The 24,504-nt window shown below is 35.4% G+C and overlaps 1 protein-coding gene across 3 annotated transcripts in view; it reads left to right on the top strand.

Moving 5' to 3' along the window:
* The window catches only part of LOC306670093 (integrin-binding sialoprotein-like), a 33,574-nt gene extending 17,387 nt beyond the window's left edge, over window positions 1–16,187 (top strand). Inside the window, exons 1-7 of one of the 3 annotated variants that reach the window (XM_079154546.1) lie at window positions 1,827–5,724; window positions 7,770–7,837; window positions 7,931–7,981; window positions 8,073–8,150; window positions 11,667–11,732; window positions 13,217–13,381; window positions 13,932–16,187. In XM_079154546.1, coding sequence (XP_079010672.1) covers window positions 7,784–7,837; window positions 7,931–7,981; window positions 8,073–8,150; window positions 11,667–11,732; window positions 13,217–13,381; window positions 13,932–14,477 — 960 coding nt within the window. In that variant the 5' untranslated portion in view covers window positions 1,827–5,724; window positions 7,770–7,783 and the 3' untranslated portion in view covers window positions 14,478–16,187. Of the gene's footprint in view, window positions 1–1,826; window positions 7,838–7,930; window positions 7,982–8,072; window positions 8,151–11,666; window positions 11,733–13,216; window positions 13,382–13,931 lie in introns of those variants that run through there. The other 2 variants (XM_079154545.1, XM_079154544.1) reach the window with 2 other exon arrangements.
* Window positions 16,188–24,504: the final 8,317 nt, after the last annotated feature.

Here is a 24,504-nt window from a genome sequence, read left to right as displayed (position 1 = left end):
TCATGTAAACAGCCATAGATGTGGTTTCCCTGACTCCACATAAAACAATTTCAATAAAGGCAGTCCTTGCCCTCCAGAGCATCACAATAAAAACCAGATGGATATGGACACACACATACACCACGACTGCTACCACACAAGGACACAGTATTAAAATAAGAGAACATGACGATCTCAAGTAAGAATTTATATTAAATACAAATTTGGTATTTTTTATTTCTGGCATATGGAATACATGAAAGTTTTGTGGGAAATTGGGTAGGATTAGGAAAAACATTATTTACATAAACAGGGGAAGCCAGGGAAGAAAGAGAGGGCTAGAGATTTGTCTGCACTGTAAATTCTGAGAATAAAAGCTGACTCCTGTATACTCCACCACTCAGGCTTCCAAGAGCTCAACAAGCCACAGTCATTGACTGACTATATAAAGTCCTAGATTCAGAGACTTATGGCTGGATAAATTAAGCAAAGATTGAACAGATAAGCCTGAATGGAAGGGAGAATGCATACTGGGAGTCAGAGGTTAAAGATGTGCAACCTTAGATTTTGCACAAAGGCTAGTGATGGAATATTGAAGAGTAATAGGAATACCCCAGGGACAGCTCAGAGAATATTGTGAAGGTGCAGGCTGATCCCCACATGAGACACTATTTTTGGTTTCAGAGAAAATGAAGTGAAGGGAGGATAATAGAGGGTTAAGAAATAGATGTAAAATTGGGATAGTCAAAATTTTAGCCCTTTTATGAAGCAAAGAAAGATGTTCGATCATTCATTCTAGAAAATTCTAGCTTGCTGATCTTTAAAGAACTGCAAAGGAAATTTACAACACAAAATGTTATACAGTATTTATCTACTTTTTTATCTCTGGCTCTTCCTATGTATTATACAAAGACTTGAAATATATTCTAATTGGCAAGAAGGAGTATATGAGATTGGAAAGAAAGTTAAGGGATAGAATTCCTAGGTTGAAAGAGTTTTGTTCAAAGTCAAAAGATAGCAATAAGGCAGCTCAAGGAATGAGAAAGATATTTACAATCCATGTATCTCATAGAGGGTTAATTTCTAAAATATGTAAGAAAAACTTACAAATATAAATCAAAAGTAAAACCACCTTAAAAAACTAACAAAAAAAAATGAGTTAAAGACTTAAATAGACATTTGTCCAAAGAAAATACAAATAGCTAACAAGTATATCAAAAGTTGCTCAATGTCACCAATTATCAGGAAAATGCTAATTAAAGTCATAATTAGACAGCACCTCACACTTGTTAGGAAAGACATAAAATAAAAACATGGAAGGTCAGTGAAGATGTAGAGAGACTGGGATCCTTGAATATTGTTGGTGGGACTGTAAAATGTTGCAACCATTATAGAAAACAACATGAAGCCTCCTGAAAAAATTAACAATAGAATGGTATGATCCAGAAATCCTACTTCTGGGTATTATACAAAGGAATCGAAATCAGGATCTTGAAGAGATATTAGCTTTCCCATGTTCATTGCAGCACTGATCACAATAGCCACATGTGGAAACAACCTGAATGCCCATCAATGAATGAATGGATAGTGAAAAAGTAATATAGAGTAGAATATCATTCAGTCTCAATAAAGGAAATTCTTTAATATGAGGCAATGTGGATGAACCTTGAGGATATTATGCTAAATGAGACAAACCAGTTATGGAACAAATACAGTGTGATTCTATTTACATAAATAGTCACACTCATAGAGGAAAGGAGTGGAATGGTAGTGGTAAGGGGCTTGGGAGAAATGCAGGGCTGCTAATCAACTGGTATAACTTTCAGTTATGCAAAATGAATAAGTTCTAGAGATCTGGTGTAAAACCTGTACTTAAAAGTACTGAATGAGGCTCAAGATATATCTCATGCTAAGTGTTCTCAACATTAAGAAAGAAAATAAAATTTTTTGAAAATTAAAAAAATAAAAGGTGGTAAGAGACAACATGAAAGCTTCACTCCAATATACCATGGAAAATCCTTGTAGACACAGAGTTGATACTGGAAGTCAGAAAGGTGATGAGGATTTAGAATATCACAACTGTAGCCTGATAAGCAGTAATGGGGATTTGAACACAGACAAAGCAACAGCAAAGAAGGCAGAACATTGGACTCCAAAGAAACGTGGAGGTGATGCTAACAGGATTTGAGGACTGAATGCACGTAGCAGTTAAGAAAGAAGGTACATCACAATGAGTGTGGGGATTTCCCAGAAATGGCTTAGCTACGGTGCAGCTGCCCATGACCAAGAAGTGAGACGAACATGTGTTCATATGCTATCTCAGTGAATCAATTCACAACAAACTGCTTCATGAAGAGTGTCATGCTAAATGAGCACTGCAGTAATGAAGTGATGTTGGGAACATCTTGATTACAGAAGAAGCAACATTAGCACTATTTCTTAGAATGTTTCCATTAGCAAACATGTATAAATCTTATGAACTTAGTAGCTACAGAGGATATCTGGCTAAATAAGGCATCAAAAGCAGGGTATCACAGAATACTGGGAATTAAAAAGGTCTTAGAGATTGTCTAAGTTAATCATTTCCTTTAAAACCTACTTTTAGGCTATTTGAAACATACAAAAGTGGAGAGAAGTCTCATGAATCCCCATTAATCTATAGCCAATTCTACAATTTACAGTCAGCCTTGTTTCATCATTATCCCCACTTCAAATAACTGTTTTGTCTCTAAAAAATAAGAATTATTTTTAAAAACAAATAATAGTAATATTATCACACCTAGAAAATTAACATCAAATGCTTAATATCATAAAATACCTGATCATCAGCATTCAACGTTTCTTCTAATTGCTTCATAGTTTCTTGCACATCTTTGAAATCACACCCACCCACACCCACCCACATATACACATGTACACATGAACTCAAGCGTTCTCTACCCCTGAGCCCTTTGTTATTATTATTTTTTTAATGAGACAGGTTCTAAGTTGCCCAGACTAGTCTAGAACTTGCCATCCTCCTGTCTCAGCCTCCTGAGTCACTGGGATTACAAGTTTTCACCACTTCCAGCTCTGAAGTCTTTTAAAATTTATAGTTTCCCTTTCTACTTTATTTTTCCTATAATTTTAATGAAGAAACCAGGTAACGTGTCTAATAATGTTTCCCATATTCTGGGTTTTTCTGAATGCATCCCAATGATGTCATTTCACTTTTTTTTTAATACCTGTATTTCTTATGACCTGGTAGATATAAAGGTTTCATCAGATTTAAGTGCAATTATTTGGCCAACATGTACTATGGGTGATGAAGGCCCACTATGTCTGGTCATAATGGCAGCTGCCTTAATTTTTTAAATTTTGGTGAAAACATTCTCATTTTTTAAAGATTTGTTAAAATTGAAATTTCCAATTGGTTCAGTGGTAAAACAGGTTAGTGGGGACTCAAGAATAAAACTCTAGTCTTTTGATTCTCAATCTCTACTCCTTTCATTATATCATTATATCACTGTCACCAAATGCTTGCTGAGTGACTACAACATAGTCAATTTGGCATTTCATGAGATTCGGTCCCACCACTCACAACATAATCCAAACCAGAAATCCAGAAGTCGTCCTAGGTTCTCTACCTCTCCAATTTCTGTTAATCCTACTGACTTTATTTATATATCTCTGCCTTATTTGTTCCCTCTTCTCAATGCTCAGCACAACTCACTGAGTTCAAACCTTTATCCCTGTTTCCCTGGACCACTCCATAGCCTCTTCACTATGACAGCCTCCTCTGCAACATGCTTGCTTTCTTCAACCACTTTTGCCTTATTGTCAAAAGATTTTGGAAACTGCAAATATGAATATATTACTTTCTGCTTTAACCCTTTGATATTCTCAGTTGCCAGGATGGAGTCCACACTCCTCAGTATAACCTAAAGTTCTCTCCATCATCTGACTTTGTCTAACTAACCAATCTTCTGCCGCTACTTCCACTCACTATGTTTCAGCCTTATTGAATTACTGAAGTTGTCCGAATGTGTCAACAGGGATATGTAGTGATTGCAAGTACCACAAATAGAAAGACTTGGCTTTGATTTTTGGGTTACCCGATTCATTAACTGTGCAATCCAAGACATACTTACCATCACTCCGCCTTCCTTACCTCACATGTATAATGGGAATAATCTCATAGAATTGTTTTCTCTGGGTGAGGAATAAGTGAAAGAGTGCAAGAGAAGACTGAGCACATACACACTAAGTAAACATGAAATGATGGTGTTAAGTGGTTGAAGCATATTCATATCTTTTGAATCCTCCTCAAGAATACTTCCTCTTCGCTTTTGATAATGCAGTATATTCTCATTTTCATGTAAGGACCAAGTTCCACTGCTCTATTGTCAGTGAGAATTAAACTCCACTTTCTTAGTACCTCTGGACCTTGTAGATCTGTTAGTTCTGAGTCTTATGGCTGCACGTTTTTCTCCCTACACAACTGTAAGATTTTTAAAGACAAGGACCAGTTTTGTTATTGTCTTTTTTTTAAATTTAGCTTACTACATTCTATGACAATCTGGATCCATGGAAAACTCAATAATTCAAGGGTTGGTCAACTGAACCCAATTTATAAGGGTTGGGTTGAATTGAAAGGGCCTCTCTGCAACTTTCTTTTTTAGGACTCTACTTTCCAAACAACTTTGCTGAAATACTTTTCTTTGGATAAGCCATCCAAAGAATACAACAGGCATAAATTTAACAATAATATTAATTAATATTTTTCTCTAATTATTATGAAGTAGACTATATAAAACTTCCAGTTGTGATTGGAAGAGGAATAAATGATTAAATAAATGGAACATGCAAACTACTAATCTAGCTTTCCCTTTGCAAATTAAAAAAATGTACTTTATCAAGCCTTTTATTGTGAATTAAATTTTCATAAGTAATTTCAATAATAATGAATTACTCCATACTCATAGAAATAGAAATTAAATATGAGAATGAATAGAAAAAGATATAGGAAGCCTGAGAAAATAAAATGAGGAGACTATTTGCACAACTGAAAGTGACTACCTAAAGAGATGATCTAAAGAAGCTTATTTACATAAGATGAACTCTGTCTCTCATTAGCATGATCCTCAAAAGTTCTAACTTTATACTTGGCATTAGCAAAGCAGCTATGTCTTATGAAGTTTGGCTGATTTAAATGCATCAATTTTAATTTATTAAAGTGCATTTCAGGAAGAAATATAAAGTAATTCATATTGGAATATTATTATTCATTGACTCCTTTCCCTTGTTTTTTAGTTATTTTTTTTGCATGTGATGCTAGTAAATTTTCTTTTATTTCAACATAGTGAAAACTTGTGTCATTATGAAATCTTTAAATGGTTAAATCTTGTGCTATTTATTTTAATTCAAATCCAGTATATTATTATATATATTCTGAACTCAAGCTATTCATCTTCATCTTAACCTTCAATTAAATTCCACAATGCAAACCTCTTGGCACTAGAACCACGTTTCATGTTTATTCAACTGAGTCTATGTCTTAAAAATGTGTTGGACATTTCGGGGTTTTCTGGTGAGAATCCACGTTCTGACATCACCTTGGCTATGACAGTGATTGGCTGTTGAAAGGCAAAGAAGGGTTTATAGCCAGCAGGAGCAAGTGAATGAGTGAGTGAGAGAACAGAGGGAACCCTCAATCTGTGCCACTCACTCTGGTCAACTGTCTCCTCACTCCAGGACTGCCCAGGGGTAAGATTTAATATGACACATTTAATTATCTTACAATCAGACACTCCACAGTTATAGCTCTCAACTTGGCTTTGAATTCTTATTTAAATATGGATCCTATTGCATTGTGTAGAATGGCTGTGTGATTTAACATTTGCTTACTGTTAAACAAGTATCTCCAATTTTAGCTTCTTTCCAAAAGGCTAAGCTTGCTATCCTGAGTGAGTATATAAGCTCTTAATACTATGAATGTGAACTAGAAAATTATGCTGCTTACTATTTCTGCACATCATAGATAACTGTTTTCTCATTCTGATGCATTCTAACTGAAATACTATTTGCAAATATGCTGAGACATATGCAGATTTTTTCATGAATTGTATACCTAGTCAGTACTGCAATTATATATAATATCTTTTCAATGTTATATATTAATTTTCAAAGAGTTAACATCCTATAGCAGTGTGGAAAATATATAGTACTAGAAAAATAAATAATTTGGGTAGCTTATACTCTTCCCAGTTAAAACATAATTCTCAAAACTGTCTTTTAAGAATATTTCAGTTGCTGTCTGAGTTAGTAGTTGTCACTACAGAGCTCTTTGCTTTTCTATGAATCACAAAGTAAATCAAATGAGATTTATGTAGGCAGTCAATTTCTAACTACTTGAATCATTTGTTTCTTTTTAAAGTATTATTATCCTTGTCAGGTTTTCATCTAGTTATTTTATAAACTGTTCTGAGAAATTAATGTAATCACAACTCTTTCTACAGTTCAGTGTATTTAGACTTTTGGTTTCTTAAAATATAAATAACCTAACCATTTTCATAGAGCTGAAAAACAATAATCTTGTTTTCTGGTCAGTTCCACCATGGGCCGCAAAGATCTAAGCATTATTCTAAGCACTGCAGTAGCCATGCAAGCTTCTTAATCAGGTGGACTGTGAGGAAGAGTAAAGGCTTTGAAACTGAAAGACCCACTCACTCTGCCTCACAGAATGTGAGTTAGTGCCCACAGCAGCTTCTCCAGGCCTCAAACCTTACTCTGTGTAATGTCTATTGTAATGTCAGATAATCAATGGGGTGGCAATGAATTTTGAGTGTTAAGGACAAAATAAGAAATTGACCTGCCACGTACAATATATGACATGGGTCTTGTACATTTTAAATGTTACTTGAATTCCAAAGTGTGTTTACAGAGAATTTGCCATCATCAGTACATATTGCTTCCAAAATGTTGTGAAGCTATCACTATGGATGAGACAGCTCTATAACTTAAATGTGTATGTAAATACAAACAAGCAAGTGTTAGTGGACTTTCAGCTAAGTTTGTTCAACCTCTAGAAGATAGAATTTTCGAATAGAATATAATTAAAATGGGTAAGATTTCACTATCTCCTTATTCATATGAGGAATCGTTGAGGGACTGAAGGTCTTTGCAAACCTGCAATCTCCAGGTCTGTTCAGGAACTCCTTCCGTTTGAAGAATTGCATCTTCATTTGTTTCATGGAATTAAAACCTCATCCCTGCCCATCACCCATGGCCTGGAGAAACCCTGATTCATTCTATTTTCAGTCTCCCATACTAGCACATGAAAACTTAAAAGGAACTGGAGAACAATCTAATTTGAGGAAATTTGTCCCTGGTATTTCAAGATGAGACGCTGAAGAACTTTTCTCATAGAATCTCATAGAATTATCTTTAGACATGGCTTGTTGGGTGCTGCATACTATGAGAACAGTATTTCATATGTTATGGTTCATTTTTCTCTTTCCTGCTTGTGTACACACACACACACACACACACACACACACACACACACACACACACACACATTTCTGCATTATATTTTGCAGTGCTGGGGTTCAAACCCAGAGGCTGTGTATGCTAGACAAGCACCTTATTGCTGAGCTACATTCCTAAGCCCTAGAAACGTGGATTTAATTATTCCAAAAGATAATTGGACAGAAATGAGAGAACATGAAACACTTCATCTTTGAGTTCAAGTAAAAAAGTTATGCAGTTAGTTTTTATGTTTATTAACCTTACCACTTCATTAATTCCAGAAGCAATTGCCAAAATGAAGACTGCTTTAATTTTACTCAGCATTTTGGGAATGGCCTGTGCTTTCTCAGTAAGTTATTTATTAAAAATGTGTACTTTTTCGAAGTTTGTCTTTTTTGTGTAAAATGAGGGGAAAGTAATAATTAAATATTCTTATAAACAGATGAAAAATTTGCATCGAAGGATCAAATTAGAAGATTCTGAAGAAAATGGGGTAATTAACTTTAATATACATCCTTGACCTACATTTACTTTAGATTTATTGCATACTAAACTGTAACTATAATGTTTATTTTTTTATGCAGGTCTTTAAGTTCAGACCACGGTATTATCTTTATAAGCATGCCTACTTTTATCCTCCTCTAAAACGATTTCCAGTTCAGGTAAATATAGAAGTTAATTTTCTTTTTCATCCTTGTAATTTAAAGGGGATTAAACTTAATATTATAATGTCTCAATTTGACTCCCAATGAAAGTAAAACATTTACTACAGAAAGCTTGTTTTATTTAAAGTAATAAAGTTTATCTCCAAGTCTTCTTTTAAAATGTAGGTACCCATATACAGAGTAAAATTACATGGAGCCCAGAGTAAAATCATTTGGGCCCAGTTCAGATTAGTACAATAAAAACAAATATGGTGGCACATTGATTTCAGGTGTTTTGTCTAACTCGCTGACAAAAATGGACAATTTTATCAATCCATTAAGCCAGTGGTAAGTTCTCGGATTGTCATATTACAGTTGATTCAACACTGTAATAAAACTGCTTTATATCTCATAAATGAGTTCTCTAATTGGTAGGGGAAAACTTGACTTGATGAACAGAAAAGACCTTAAAAAAAACTCCTTGATAATCACTGGTAATTGCTGCAGATTTTCTGAATCATTAACCTGTGTAGGTGACCAGAGTCATATGCCATACTTTGGAGCATAATTACTATGGAGGTGTTTGCCCAAGAACTGCAGAGGAAAGAGAAAAATTCATGACGTGCACTAAAAAGCTTGTGAGAAAAACAAAATGCCCCTAAAATTTGTAAACAAAAAGGAAAAATAAGTAAAACTAAAAACAAGTGTTTCCATTTTTGTTGGGTTACCTGTGAAAAGGCCTTTGAAAACTGGTGGGTGTGGCGTTGATTTTAAATATGCAACAAACCACAATTGCACTATTTTTATTACTGCACACAGTTTGGGTTCAGAGCAACAATTTTGTGCCATGTAACCCAGGACTCCTGGGACACTAAAAGCAGTTAGAATGCTAAAACGATGGGTCAGCACAGTGGCTTGGCATTGCATCTCACCATATGTTGGGCTAACCCATCTCCAACTCATACAATGATAGGAAATGATAATCTTAAAGTATTTCTAGCACCATCATAATTATGTGGAATCTGTGTGGCCACAGAAATATGAACATGAATGATACAAGAGTTGTGGGTTTTCAGAATTGTATTCCATTCTTTGGTTCACCTCAGGCCCAGAAACAAACAGTGCCTATTTGGAAGTTTATTCTCTTTCTGAAACTAAATAAAATCAATAAATTTAAGTTTCTGATTAGTTCCTCAACTTTTCTGAAATATCTGATAGTTAAATATATGCATTCCCAAGTGGATATTTTTATAGATATAGATGTGTGGTCCAATTAAAAGGTCCATAGTGAAATGATACTGGAGAAAATTACAGTTTTCTTTCTTGACAGACCCCAAATCCATAGATCTTAACAGGTAAATTTTTCAAAAATTATGTATGCAGATAGGTCTGGTTCCTCTACTGTAACAAAATTGTTAACTTAGAATGTACTGTATTGACTTTGGAATTCTGTTTTATTCAAATAAATATGTGTTGATATGCAGTCATGTCTAAAATACTGATTTACATGAAATAGATCATTTAGATTGCAAAACCATCAGCAGTGTATTATACCTTACCTACCTGCTAGGCTATATTCACATAAGTATAAATAAGCTTCCTATCCTAAGCTGCTTTAATTGAAAAACAACATTTTTTTATGATTCAAATGGTATTTGATTAATGTGTGAACTTTTAGATGACAAGAAATTCAATTCTTTTTTATCAGATTCAGCTAAGATGAAAGTATTGTGGATTTTATGAATTCTTTCATTAAAGACATCTTTCATATACCTATATAACCTTCACATATCCATATAAATACATGAAAGATTTCTGAAAGAATTTGTAGGATCTAGTAACAAATTAGTAATAAGGAATAAATGAGAGAAAGGAAAAAACAATGTCAAAACATCAAGGCACTCCATTTGGTTTTTAAAATTTTCTCCCTGCAGACACAAATTGAAGAGTGAAGTGGTTGAGGTAGGGAGAAAGCTAGAGGCAAGGAAGCCTGTAAAATGGCTGAAACACCCCCACTGAGAAAAATAGCTCTTATTGTGTAAATATACTGTCCTCTACATTTAATTTAGCTAAATAGAAATAGTTTAAATATAATAATAAACTGTATTCACTGCCTGGGAAGGGAAAGGAACAACCTTTAAGGTCATGGCAGTGAAAGGGTAGGCCTAATTATTCTCTTGTTCACCTGGAGTTATTCTTGGCTCAGAGGGACAAGCATTCCCTTTCTTTGGATGGATGAATGACCATCTGAAGGAAAAGGTGAGCAGGAACAGCTCTAAGTGGGACAAGGACATGAGTGTTTTCTGTCATCTGATTTCTAACCAGAGGCTAGAGATCCTTCTGTAGTCACACTCTAAATGCAGGGCATTTAACTGAGTCATCAGAATCAAAACTAAAATTTTCAGAGCAGAAAATGACAGAATCTGAAACCAGATATTCTTATGATACCTGGTGCCATTAGAGGTGGCTATAGAAAAGGAGAAAAATTCAGTTGGGGTTATCTTTGGTAGAAAGGTGAAAAATCTTCTCCACTGTTTTGAAGGTTCTGATAACAAATATTTAGATTTAGATTTCCTCTCAAAAGATAGTCAAGTTTGGTCTTGGGATGTGTCTTAGTGTTAGAGCAATTGGATAAGGTCCCTGCGTCAGTCCCTAGCACACATATACACACTGAAGTGAAGTTCATTAACTTGTAGTTTTATATACAAAATTCTTGGTTTAATTAACTTCATTTAATGCTAAGCTCATCAGAGGGATGATACTCTGTAAGTCTCATGAGTAAATGAGTAAATTTTTCTCTTATCCTTTACCGCCCATATATAACTTTATTTAAAAAAATTAAAAATTAGCTTTAATTAGATTGAAAGATACTAAATAAGTAGATTTAATTTTTAAAATCAAATTATAATTTAAATTCACCAAGAGAGCTCATCATCTAAGAGAATTATTTAATAACAACTTCCATTTTATAAAAGCTTAATTATTTCATTTATGTTTTGCAACAAACAAACAAAATAACAAAAAAACCCCAATACGATCTTAGTTCAAGATCTTCCTTGAACTGATTGGAGGAAGTTTAAGATTTGGGGGGCTTTTGACTCCTTCTTTATAAAATTTTTAAAAATTAGGCCCAATAATTGCTTCATTGTTTCAGAATTAAGCAATTCGGTGATTTGTAATTACAGTTTTTATATACAATATATTTTGACATATTGTCAATGTTTGGGGTTGAAATGGGGTATTCCACATCTTTTTTTTTATTCCACATATTGATCATTATAAATACCTCTTTGTTTTTAGCCTTTTATAATACATCTTTTAGTCTTATTTCATTTATAGCCCAATGTCCATTCTTGCAATCACATGAGACCTGTTCTAAGCAATTGTATCAATCAGGCTGGTAATACTAAGGGGTTTAAGTAACTATTTATGTGTGTTTTATTTTATTTCAATCAGCAGAAAATTTTAATTGCTGTGAATACATATGTATACATATATATCTGTAATATATGTATATATATCTATAAATTTTAGGGCAGTAGTGACTCTTCTGAAGAAAATGGAGATGGCGATAGTTCCGAAGAGGAGGAAGAAGAGGAGGTAAGAAACTTTTCAAAGTTTTCACAAAATATCAGGCAACACAAAAAACAAATAAGAAACTAGTCTACTGTAATCTGGACTCAGCAAATAGGCATTGCTACTTTACCTATGGCCCACATCTTCTAATTTGGACATGTGGAATGTTATTTGATTAGCACCAACTAAAATAACCTGTTTAAACACTATTGCAGTTTGGGGTTAAAGCTACCTGTAAGTGGTACAAATACACACACATGCACACAAAATGTTTCCATTTTAAGTGGAAAGTATAAAGTCTGTTAAAAAGAAACAAATTAGTATTTACATTCAGGTGGATAAAGTATGATGGTTCAAGACAAGTAAATAATTTTAAACTCAGGTCAATGCTTGTTTTAAGGAATAAACTTTAGAAATTCAGTTTCCTAGGCGTGTGATATGTCAAAGACAATTCCTTTAGAGTGGTGTTGTGACTCATTTGCCTGTCATAATCTACAGAATAGGATTGCTCCTTTTAATGGAATTTCATGTTTTTCTCCTAGTGACAAAATTCATGTTCTTATGGAAACAAAAATGCTTAAGATGAACAAATATCTTCCTGTATAGTTCTGTGAATTAGTATAGCCCATGGCTAAAATTCATCTACATGCCTTGGAAATTGTGGCATCATATTTATAACTGACACTAAGGAAACATAGAAATTAGGATGCACTTTCCTGGATAGTCAATTATAGTTGTCCAGGAGTTTGGGTACCTTCTAAATTCAGGGATTCTTAGGTGGCTTTTATGAATAGACAATGACTGTCAAAAATGGATCATGTGTAAGTGCCAGCTATCTTGAAGACAAAATGGTGTGGGAACTTGAAAAGGGACAAATCATTAGTTTGGTTTTAGTTTTTAAGGAACATTCCCTGTACCATAATTACACTAATAGCTTGAAGGGAGACTTTACAGGAATGCCAAGACAGTACCAGGAAAATACCACCTACTTACTCCCACAAAATTTTGCCTGGAGTTCCATGAGCAATCTTAGTAAGAACCGAGCTAATGTTATCCATTTAACTTTAGCTACTTGCTGTACAGTGATTGTAAAATTGCCTTTATAACTAGACTTCCCAGTTAGATTGCACACATGTTAGCAGTGATTCTTCATTTGTTGTGCTGGTGGTTGAGGACAGAGAAACATTAGGTGTCCTTTGTGGATCTCAAGTTCTTAATTTAAAAATTTTTGTAGCAAAAGTTATCGTGTATCACATACCTGAGACACAAATATTTTAATTGATAAACTATAAAGCAGAAATATCTAAAACACATCATAATGTTGTGAATAGGATGAAATAATTTCTAGTTCTGTTCTTGGAAATGGGAAGTTCAAATGGCATATGGAGAAGCAGAGTGGTGAGCTAACAGGGACAGGAAGTGTTTCCAAATAGAGGTTCACAGTTCCAACAAACCTTGAGTTATCTTCTAGCTACCATAATTTTAATAACTATGGATATTTTCACTAGGAGACCTCCAATGAAGAAGAAAATAATGAAGATTCTAATGGAAATGAGGATGAAGAATCTGAGGCTGAGAACACCACACTTTCTACTGCAACACCTGGCTATGGAGAAGAGGTTACACCTGGAATAGTGAATGTGGGCTTAGCTGCCATCCAGCTTCCCAAGAAGGTAACAAGTCTTCCAAATTGTTAAGTCTGCTTTCATGTTTTTGCTGCAGTTAGCCAATACTACACACACAATATTTTATACTATCTTTGTTCGCTCATTGAGGAAGAGAGGACAAATAAAATTTTCTTGTTTACAAATAAGGAAAGACCTTCCCCCAAGCAAATTCTCTGCCTGTGTTATTACATCATCCTTTTGCATTATAAAGACAGACTAAGGATAAGCAAAAAATGGATAAAAGTCCTGAGAGGTGCATTGCATTTCAGAGGAGGGGATTCCAAGGCAGAGAAAGTGAGTCACGAAACTATAGGAAGAATCTCCTGTAGGAAGAGAAGGCCTATTAGGAACATTTTTCTCTATCAAACCATCACAAAGTTATTTATTCTGAATTTTTAAAACCCCCTCTAATTCTTTTTCAAGTTAAGTTGGCCTCAATTCAAAATGTCATCTATAACAAGGCAGTTAGAACAAAATACTGTGTTGGATGAAGCCATGGCCTTACCTTTAAAATGTTTACACCTAGATTTAGATTCTTTCAAACCTTTCCTTTTAGGCTGGGGATATAGGAAACAAAGCTACAAAGAAGGAGGAAAGTGATGAAGAAGAAGAGGAAGAGGAAGAAAATGAAAATGAAGAAAACGAAGCAGAAGTGGATGAAAATGAGCAGGGCATAAATGGGACCAGCACCAACAGCACAGAGGTAGAAAATGGCAACGGCAGCAATGGGGGAGACAACGGGGAAGAAGGTGGAGAAGAAAGTGTTACTGGAGCCAATGTCAGAGGAACCACAGTAACCAGACGGCGGAACAATGGTGGCTCCAAGACAACACCTCTAAATGGTAGGTTTGATCCTTCAACCCCACCACTGGAGGTCTACGGGACCACGTCCCCACCATTTGGAAGAACCACCACTGTTGAATACGAGGGGGAGTATGAGCAAACAGGCACCAATGAATATGACAATGGATATGAAGTGTACGACAATGAGAATGGCGAGCCTCGCGGGGACAACTACAGAGCCTATGAGGATGAGTACAGCTACTACAAGGGTCAGGGCTATGGTGGCTACGATAATCAGAATTACTATTACCATCAGTGAGGGCCCAGCCTTGCATGAATTCTTCCATTCTAGTGTTGCATCTGGCTGCCATTTTTCAAAATTCAACTCAGGACGGTGCTATATGACAAATTTGCCTCTTACAATGTGGAATGGTACTATAATTCCAAAGTGATCTTCTGTAATTGCTTCTGTGAGGAATGGGTTTCTTGTTGCTTTTCTTTGATGTTACTGAAAGGTGGTTGTAAACCAAAGCCATTTATCAAGCAGTACAGCAATCCATGACATGGAATTAGATGGAATGTTTGAGGATGTAGCCCTATAAATAATGTTTGTAACCTGTTTGCACTATTGCTAACTGCCTAAACATATTCTTTGTACGAGAAGGGCTTCTAAGAAGAGATTCGAGGTTAATGACACTGTATTCAACAAATGTGTTGTTCTTAATCACACTACCTAACCCTGTATGTTAACTTCAAATATCATTCTCATGTATTTTTATGTGATCTATGTGTATATTCTACAAGTTTTATCACAAATAAAAATGCATTCGTTCAAGTGTGTTTTAATTAAGAAGAAAAATGAGGGATTCAGAATTCATAAAGGTTAAACAAATAAGGGACAATTCGACTAGATGAAAGCCTGTTTCCAATATGCTTTAAAACTGGGAGGAACTATAAATATTTGAATAAATTGGCATGACTAAAATTTCACCATGCTTGTGGGCAGGGGCAGCCATAGACATTAGGTGAATGAATGACTTTTTTTAGAGTTGCCAGATTTAACAAATATAAATACAGGATGTCTAGCTAAATTTGAACAACAAACAGATAAACAATGAATAATCTTTAGTATGAGTATGTCCTATGAATATTTGGCCTCTGAAATATTTGGGATATACTTAAACTAAATAAACCATTCACTATCTAATATTCAACTTTGGATATCTTGTGTTTTTTCTGGCAAACTTAATCCTGCACTATTTGATATTATCTGGGATAGGAGGTGTAGGGGTAAATTTTTAAACACATGGACACACAGACAGGCTCACACACACACACAAAAGGGCTGATGTATGAAGGCTTAACAGCAATTTACACCTTTAACATAAGCCCGAAAGCAAATTTCAAATGGGTATAATAAAGAAAATTAATAGTTGAAAGAAGTAAAAAGAGCAATAATTCATTCCTCTTTTTATTTAGGCAGTATAAGATGTAAGGACATTGATAGAATGCAGACAGTGTTTAGACATTGAAATTCGGGAAAATAAAAACCCTTGTTCTCAGAGTGATTTTAGTTTGATAGCTATCAGTGGTAATGTGTCACATGCATCACTTATTCATCGCCTCTAACTTTATTTTGAAAAATATCGGGCATTCAGAGGAGTTGGAAGACTAGTTAGTACATAAGCATAATTATTACACCTCTCACTTAGACCAACCAGTAGTTAACACTTGGCCACTTTTGTGCTCTTTTTTCTCTGTGCCTCTCTGTGTGTGGTTTGTATGTACATTTCTTTGCCAGAACATCAAAGAAGAGGTTATAGATGAAGCTTCACCCCTAAATACTTCAGCATTTGGTGTAAGAACAAAGAATTCTCCAACATAGCAACAATACCATTTTCATTCGCATTCTCAAGAAGTTTAACATACACAATAATATATATATATAGTACATATATGTGTACTGTATACTAGATATTCAAATTTAACTACATTCTGTATTTTATTTGTTATATGTATATATATGTGTGTGTATATATGTGTATATATAAAACACATATATGCAAATACATACTATATAAATTCAAATTTAACTGGATATCCTGTAATTGTATTTGTTAAATCTGGCAATTCTGAAAATGTATATACATATATAAAATATAATACAGAGTACACACATACATGATACTATATATAACACTAGTATAATTTAATATTATAAAACAATATATTATGATTACATAATATATCATATGATTATATTATTTTAATTATTTATAATAATTAACTATAATCATGTAATATAATTAATTAATGTATATAATATAATATAATATAATTAAATATAATATTATTAATTAATATATAGAATAATTAAATATAATAATTTTAATTATTATATATTATTACAATAATATATAATTATATAATATACTGATTTAATCAAACAATATATTACATATGAATTATATATAGTTATTTTATGCTATATAAAATTATATATAATTATTTCATATTTTACATAATATATAATCACAAATAATGTATATTCAATTAAATATTATATAATTATAATATATTTCATATAATCACAAGTAATATGTCATGATAATATCTGATGTTGTATATCATTTAATATTACATAATATCATATACTATATGATTATACTATACTATGAAATATTATATATTAGATTATACTCATAGATTTTTTTGATGCCAGGGATTGAACCCAAGGATGCCTCACCACTGAGCTACATCCACAGTTGTTTCTAATTTTTATTTTGAGACAGGGTCTCTCTAAGTTGTTGAGAGTCTTGCTAAGTTGCTGAGGCTGACCTGGAACTTGCAATCCTCTTGTGTCAGTCTCCTGAGTCACTGAGATTATAGGTGGGCACCACCACAACTGACAATATTTTTTAATGTGCACTGAGTATTCAAAATTGTCCATTTACCCTAATACTGTCCCTTATTTTAAACTTATATAATATTCACAAAACTCTCTGAGGTAGTTATTATTATTCTAATCAATTTTATTGATGAAAAGACAGGGGTACAAAAAGATCACACACAGTCAAGCTAAGCTTAAACAAAAGTGAACTGGCTTGGCGCCTCCTGTGTTCTTTACCATTACACAATGCACATTTGTGTACAGCAGCAATGGATGAGCAGGGAATCACTAATGATGAGAACATACCTGGAAAATGAGCTTTGTCCTACATCACAATTTTCTTAAAAATCAACCATATTTTATGACGTGAATCCTTAAGGACATTTTCATATTCAGGACCTTCTCCTATTATTGGTATCTTTCTGTACAGGATGCTTGTTATTGTGCAAGGCGCACCTGCTCTGGAATCAGATGGACTTGAATACTGGTCTTCTCAGCAGTAAATGAATCTGTTCCTCTCCTCTAGTCTTTATTCCCTCATCTCCTATGTGAGGATGGTATTCAGTGGGTTGCTCTTCAGAGTCTGACTTGTCATGAGGAACTCAGCATCGTCACATGCCCTTTTCTTCCCTCTCCCTTTCTGTTCCCCCTCCTAACAGGTGTATTGTAATGAAATCAGCCAGGTATAAAAAGCGTGTTTTCGGAATTTACAGAAATCTTTCTTTTCTTGCCCTAGTATACCTTTTTAGAGTGAAAGATTTTGATGAGATTGAGGCCTTGGGACCAGTGTGATCAAAAATGTTTGTTAGATTGCATATTTTATCATCACAAACTATCTCAATATATCAGAATCATCAAGTCAGATTTTGAAAGATCTTTAAAATTTTTGAAGTGTATTTACTTAATATTCAGAAGTCATTCATTTTGCATTGTAAAAGTTGTCAAGTTTTTTCTTTGTTTCTTTCTTAGCTTTTGGCCTGTGGAATATGGCTTTCTTCTCTTTACTATCCTACCTAAGGGATTTGAGCAAGCTCATTTCTGTCCTCAAGTGCAGGATGTTTCTCTCCATTACTCCAAGTATCTATGAGTCTCCTATAATCTGGTGAGGATTTTTTTTGAGAAAAACTAGTAAAGCACACACACTTGAAGTAACCAACAGTAGCAGAGGAAATTTTCATGCCTTGGCCAGACATCAGCACAAGTGGGCAGTCAGTGAGGCCTGTGGACACTAAATCACCCAAGGGCCTAGATGAAGGCAACAAAGTTCCTAAGGAAGAAAGGGGCGGGCTGTCGAGGGCTGTGCTGTGAAACACTTCAAGGACTCAAGTGGTGGATTTCTCAGTCAGATTATGGAATACCTGCAGTTTGGCAGCCCTGCTCCTGTTGAAATGTTTTTTCCTACCTAGACCCCTATGTTTCAATTCCAACCTCCTTCTGCTTTTCTAGCAAACTAGCCTTCTGGCCTCTTGTTCATCCCCTTTGACCTTCCCTAACCAGAGCTCTGTTTCCTATGTTCTCTGATAATATTTCCTGGTGGTCCTGCTGGGAGAAACTGGATGAGAATTCCAATTATTAGAACAGAAAGAGAAATTATTTTATTCTGTCCAGGGAATGATACTTCTTCCTTTGAGAATGAATCAAATGATTCCTTTACATAGAGAAAAGATAAATTGAAACAAGCTGTGCTCATACTTAGAGGGAACATAAAATTGGGTTTTTGTATTCTGCTATTCATAGAAAATTCTTTTGCCATTGTTCAAACAGAAGCCAGTCTACAGCTGTGGCAGAGTCCTAGATATGTATAAAGATCCATTCTCCTTCCTTCCTCTCTCACAGGTAATAGAATCTTCCCTGTCTTTTTAAAATCTGGGCATGTGGTTTTCATTTTCCTGGATCATTGTGTTTAAATCATTTTTATTTAAGCTTCATCCACATATACTTCTGAGGCACACATGTGTACACATCAGCCTTGTTGACTGCCCACTTGTACTGGTGTCATAAAAATTTCCTCTACTGCTGCTGGTTACTCAAACTGCATGCATTACCAGTTTTCCCCCCAAACTTACCAGATTATTGGTTGTGTCTCTGAAGAGAAAGATTATTCTCCTTTCCCTCACCCCAATTTCCCTCTCCTACTGGCTGAAATTCACCCATGGTGGAGAGCCACCTATGATGGTGCACAAGAAGGCAGCAATTCAGGATGGCAGGTGGTAAGATAGAGAACAGTCTGACTCCAAGGAGTGCCACTCTAGCCCTGTATACCAACATGTAGAGCACTATCAACATATAGAAATAAACTTATGTCTTCTTTAAGTCACTATTATAGTGGGTCTCTATTACTTAAAAACAACTTGTATTCTAACTCAGAATTGATCCGAGGATTGCAGTCCTCGGATCAACAGCATTAGCATCACCTGAAAACTTGTTAGAAATGCACATTCTGGAGTTCCACTCAACCTACTGAGTCAGAGATTCTGGAAATGGGCAGTAGTTCCAATGTCCTTCAAAGGTGAGAACCACTCTTCATTGATATAATAGTTACTGTTTATTATACTCTTAACACATGCCTTTGCTATTTCAAGCATTTTTGTATAAGTTGCCTCATTCATGACTCTGTTACTGAAAGTTGATTCTATTTTACAGGCAAGAGAAGGAAATAACAAGGATATTCCATTTTCCTTAAATGATTCAGTTGGAAAGTGGAAGAGAAGAGACTGACCCAGGATTCATACTCTGGACAAGCCTCAGAATTTCCTTCTTCAATATGGAAAGGTCGGCCTGTTAAAATAAGTGAACTGACCTGGGAATCAGAAGAGGAAATTTTAGATAAGAACACACAGAACAACCTAGTGATGTTTTGCTTCTTTGTCTTTTGGAATTAATAAGATGTCATTTTATAGGTTTCACATCATGCTCAGGTGCTCTCAAGGGAGTCTCTTTCAGAACAGATTGCCAACAAACAAGGAACGCAGTCTTGCGTGCTATTGTCAAAATAGAGCAACAGTGCATAACTGGGAATTTGGTTACACCTTTCAACAAAAAGCACTATATTCTAATGTAGGTCTTTAGGTGGTGCATTGTAAAAATTAACTACATTCAGGCAGGGAGCTCTTTAGCTCCCAGGATTATGATGAAGTCGTTGGTTAATACTGGACAGAAACTCTCTGACTTATGTGTAAGGCCAGAGGGAACTGGATGATCCCCAGGTTCCCTGCCCCCAATGCCAATTTTCAAGCCTATGCATTTCAGGTCCTTTTACTTCAACCTTTGGGTTACAGTCCCCCACCACCCCTCAAACTCTTTAGTCTGTCCTGTTCCTCAGCATAGGCTGATCCATTTCAGCTTGAGGTGAGACTTGTTAAACTGGTTCTCACTTTACACCAGGAATCCTTTAACTGAGTCCTGGGTATGATGTTGGGTCTTGGGTATTGGTTATTCTAGGGCCAAAGTTCTATTTGTAGCTCAAAGTCTACTGATCATCCCTGATATTTACTGATACCATTCACCTAAATCTACGCATGGTACCCACAAGAGGCTCTCCCTGTGACCTTGGCCTCCTCTGTTAGAAGCTCTACTTGACGTCGATGCTCGTGTCCTTGATTACACTGACCACCTATTTGTCTCTTCCTCTGGGCATTTTTTGTTCAGATACAAGTTCTTGTATAAAATATTCCATTAATAACTGAATGCATATCTGAATATGAATGGGTTAGGGCTTCTCAGAAATTAAAATTAAGCCTCCTTAATTTTATAGTATATAAAATTAGCATGTATATACTATATACATGTATATAGTATATACATTAGCATGTATAGTGCTGCTTTGAACAAGTTTACTCAAACATTCTACTCTAGAATTCCTGCTGGTAACAGAATCTATCATTACCTCACCTATATTTTCCTCTTTTCATTCCGGAGGCCACATTAGGAGTCTCCATAATTTCCTGTACCTTTCAGTCCAAGGGCATAGGCTGACTTCCAGAGTATACTCAGTCCTTGCATGTGGGGCCATCTGATCATTCCAGGAACATAACACTCCAGGAGTAATCCTTAACCAATAAGAAATGGGAACTGGTGGATAAATATTCCAGTTTCTTACTCCTCGGGGGGGGTTACTAAGTGCGTCAGTGTGTGCTATGGAGCCTCTGGAGATACTGAGCCCCTGTTGCTCAGAGTGGTGATCAGCTTCTTCTTAACTTTCCTCCCTTTCTGCCTTGATTTCCCACTCCCTCAACTGGCTTCCTGGAATCACTTCAAATCAATCACACCCATCCAGATTCTTATCTCGATATCTGCTTTTGAGAGAGCCTAACCTTGGGTACAACTGCATAATTACTGAGTTTTAAAGCTGAAATTGAAAAATTCTCTCTGTCTCTGTGTGTGTTTTTGCAAGAGAAGAGACAGTGGTTACAACATGGTTATGTACTCAAGGTGGGAATGTCCACACCCTGCTTATCCTGGCCATATTTGTCCATTTGCATAAACACATTGAATACCTTCCTGCCCTTCCAGCAGTACTCCCTACCAAAAAAGGGAAAAGGTAGATGTTCAGACTTAGACTTTCAAATTATTTCAAAACCAATATCAATATATTTTAAAAACTGAGTTTTTATTGTTTGAATTGTTTGAATTTATGTCTTTTGCATAGATTTTTGAAACTAGATTAAGAAGATGGATAAAAATATTTTCGTTGTTTTGTGGAAATGAAAGTTCTGAAATATATGTGTGGTTTTTTAATTTTTGGAAACACATTCCCTTTTTGTTTTTATTTTATTCTTAGTCAACTTGTACAATTTATATATGGAGTAGAGTATAATATCTCACCATGGGTGTACTGTATGTACTGACCAAATCGGGGTAACTGGTATTACCATCTACTTAACTTTTCTTTGTTTGGAGCCTTCTTACAAGCTCCTCTGTGCTAGTACTTTATAAAATACATAATAAGTTATTTTTAACTATAGTTACCCTACCATACTATGGAACACTAGAACTGCTGAATGTGTTTTGGCAATCATTATCTAACCTCTATTTTCTCTTTCCTCCACTCCTCTCAGCCTGTACTAATCACTATTTTACATTCAGATAAACTTTTTCTTCAGCTTCCACATGAGAAAGAACGTGCAGAGTTTCTTTTTTCTTTTTCATTGTTTCTGACTGAATAATATTCCATTGTGTTTATGTATCACATTTTCTTTATCCATTAATCACTCAATGGACACCTAGGCTGATTCCGTATCTTTGATATTGTGAATAGTGCTGCAATAAACATGAGAGTGCAGATATCTCTTTGATATGTTGATTTTATTTCCTTTGGATATGTACCCAGAAGTGGAAGAGCTGGATCAAATTGTAGATCTATTTTTGTTTTTTGACAAACCTCCATAATGATTGTCTTAATTTACATTCCCACCAATGATGTATAAAAGTTCCTTTTTCTTCACAACCTTTCCAGCACTTGTTATTTTCTTTTTCACAATACTCATTCTTTAAACTTGGAATGGACCCACAATTTGACCCAGTTATCCCACTCTTTAGCATATACCCAAAGGACATAAAATCAGCATACTAGTGATTCACAATAGCTAAGCTATGTAACCAAACTAGGTGCCTTTCAACAGATGAATGGATAAAGAAAATGTATACGCACACACACACACACACACACACACGCACACACACTAGAATATTGCTCAACCATAAAGAAAAATGAATTATGGCATTTGCTGGTAAGTGGTTGGAACTGGAAGCTATCATGCTTCAAATCTCAAAAAACCCAAAGGCCAAATGTTCTTTCTGATATGTGGATGCTAACACACAATAAGGAGCAGGGGAGGGAAGAACAGAAGTTCATTGATTAGACGAACAGGAATGAAGATAAGGGGATGGTTAGGAATGGGAAAGACAGTAAAATAAATCAGACATAGATTTCCTATGTTCATATCTGAGTGCATGACCAGTGTAACTCCATATAGTGCACAGCCTCAATAATGGGAAGTTGTACCTATGTATGTATAATATGTCAAAATAACCCTATTGTCATGTATATCTAAAAGGAACAAATTAAAAAATGGTCATTCTGAGGTGAGATGCTATCTCCTTGTGCTTTTGATTTGGATTTCCCTGATAGGTAATGATTATGAACATTTTTTTTCACTTTGGTTGGTCATTTATATTTCTTCTTGGGAGAAATATTTGTATTCAGTTCATTTACTCTTTTTTAATTGGACTATTCTTTTCTTTATTGAGTTTTTTGAGTTCCTTATATATTCCAGATATTAATTTTGTGTCAGATGAATAGTTTGCAAGTATTTTCTTCCATTCTAAATTCTCTCTCTTTGCTCTGTTGATTGTTCCTTTGTTGTGCAGAAGCCTCTTCATTTGATGCGATCTCATTTGTCTATTTTTGCTTTTGTTGCCTGTGGTTTTGGGACACTTAAAAAAAATCCTAATGTGGCTGCCTGGCCTGCTAATGGCTATACCTTCTGGTGTCTATCACAAAGGAAATGGGGGACTCCTAATCCCACAGGGGATGCTCATGCAAAGGGAGAGAGAGGTAACATGATGGTACAGTCCTACAGGGAGTGACCCACATGGAGAGATAAAAGACCCCTGAGAATCATTATACTGTACAGGGACTTCACACATAGAAAGAAGGCAATTGGGTGACATAATCCCACAGAGTGTGCCTCATATAGGCAGCACAAGTCACTGTCCACAGCAACCACAAATGGTCAACTCAGTCCTTACACAATGCCTAACAAATTAGCCCAGATAACACCTGCCATTCTAATGTGCACCAGACAGTGAGTTTTGACTTTAAAAACCTCAACCCCCTTTCTTCCCAGAGTCTTATCTTCCAAAGTCTGCCCTCCATGGTGAAAATAATTTCTTTCATGGCAGAACTTCTACACATCACTCAGTCCTGAGTTTCAGACTGATTTTGTTTATATATATATATGTGTGTGTGTGTGTGTGTGTGTGTGTGTGTGTGTGTGTGTGTGTGTTTAGTAGGAAGACCAATAACCTGACTCATCATGATTTCCAGTATAACTCAGCTTGTTTGGGGGTAACTTGCATAATAAGGGTGGGTTCCATAATTCTCCTCCTCTACTTGAGTGTGAACTTACAGGACTTTCCCCTCACATTTTGTTAAGCAGTCAAGAGGTCCCTAAGCAGCAGTGTGATTGGGGACTGGGCTATGATATGTGACTGTGGCTATTAGATTCACACAGCACACTTCCATAAATTCCTCCAGTAGGGAGACAGTGAGCTCAAACAGAGTCAGAGTTCATTACTGCAGAGAGCAGACAGGAACAGCACCATTGTCAGTTCCCTGCATCCCTAGTCCCACTGGTGACACTGAACCAGAGGGGACAGATAGCAGATGGCACAGATGGTAGGTCATGCTACTCTAATCCACTTCCAAGCAGATGGGCTTGCACAGAAGGCTGTA

The sequence above is a fragment of the Sciurus vulgaris genome (assembly GCF_902686455.1).
Source record: "Sciurus vulgaris genome assembly, chromosome: 9".
NCBI lineage: Eukaryota > Metazoa > Chordata > Mammalia > Rodentia > Sciuridae > Sciurus > Sciurus vulgaris.
Note: the sequence above shows the minus strand (reverse complement) of the source record. Positions and strands in the feature narration are given on the sequence as shown.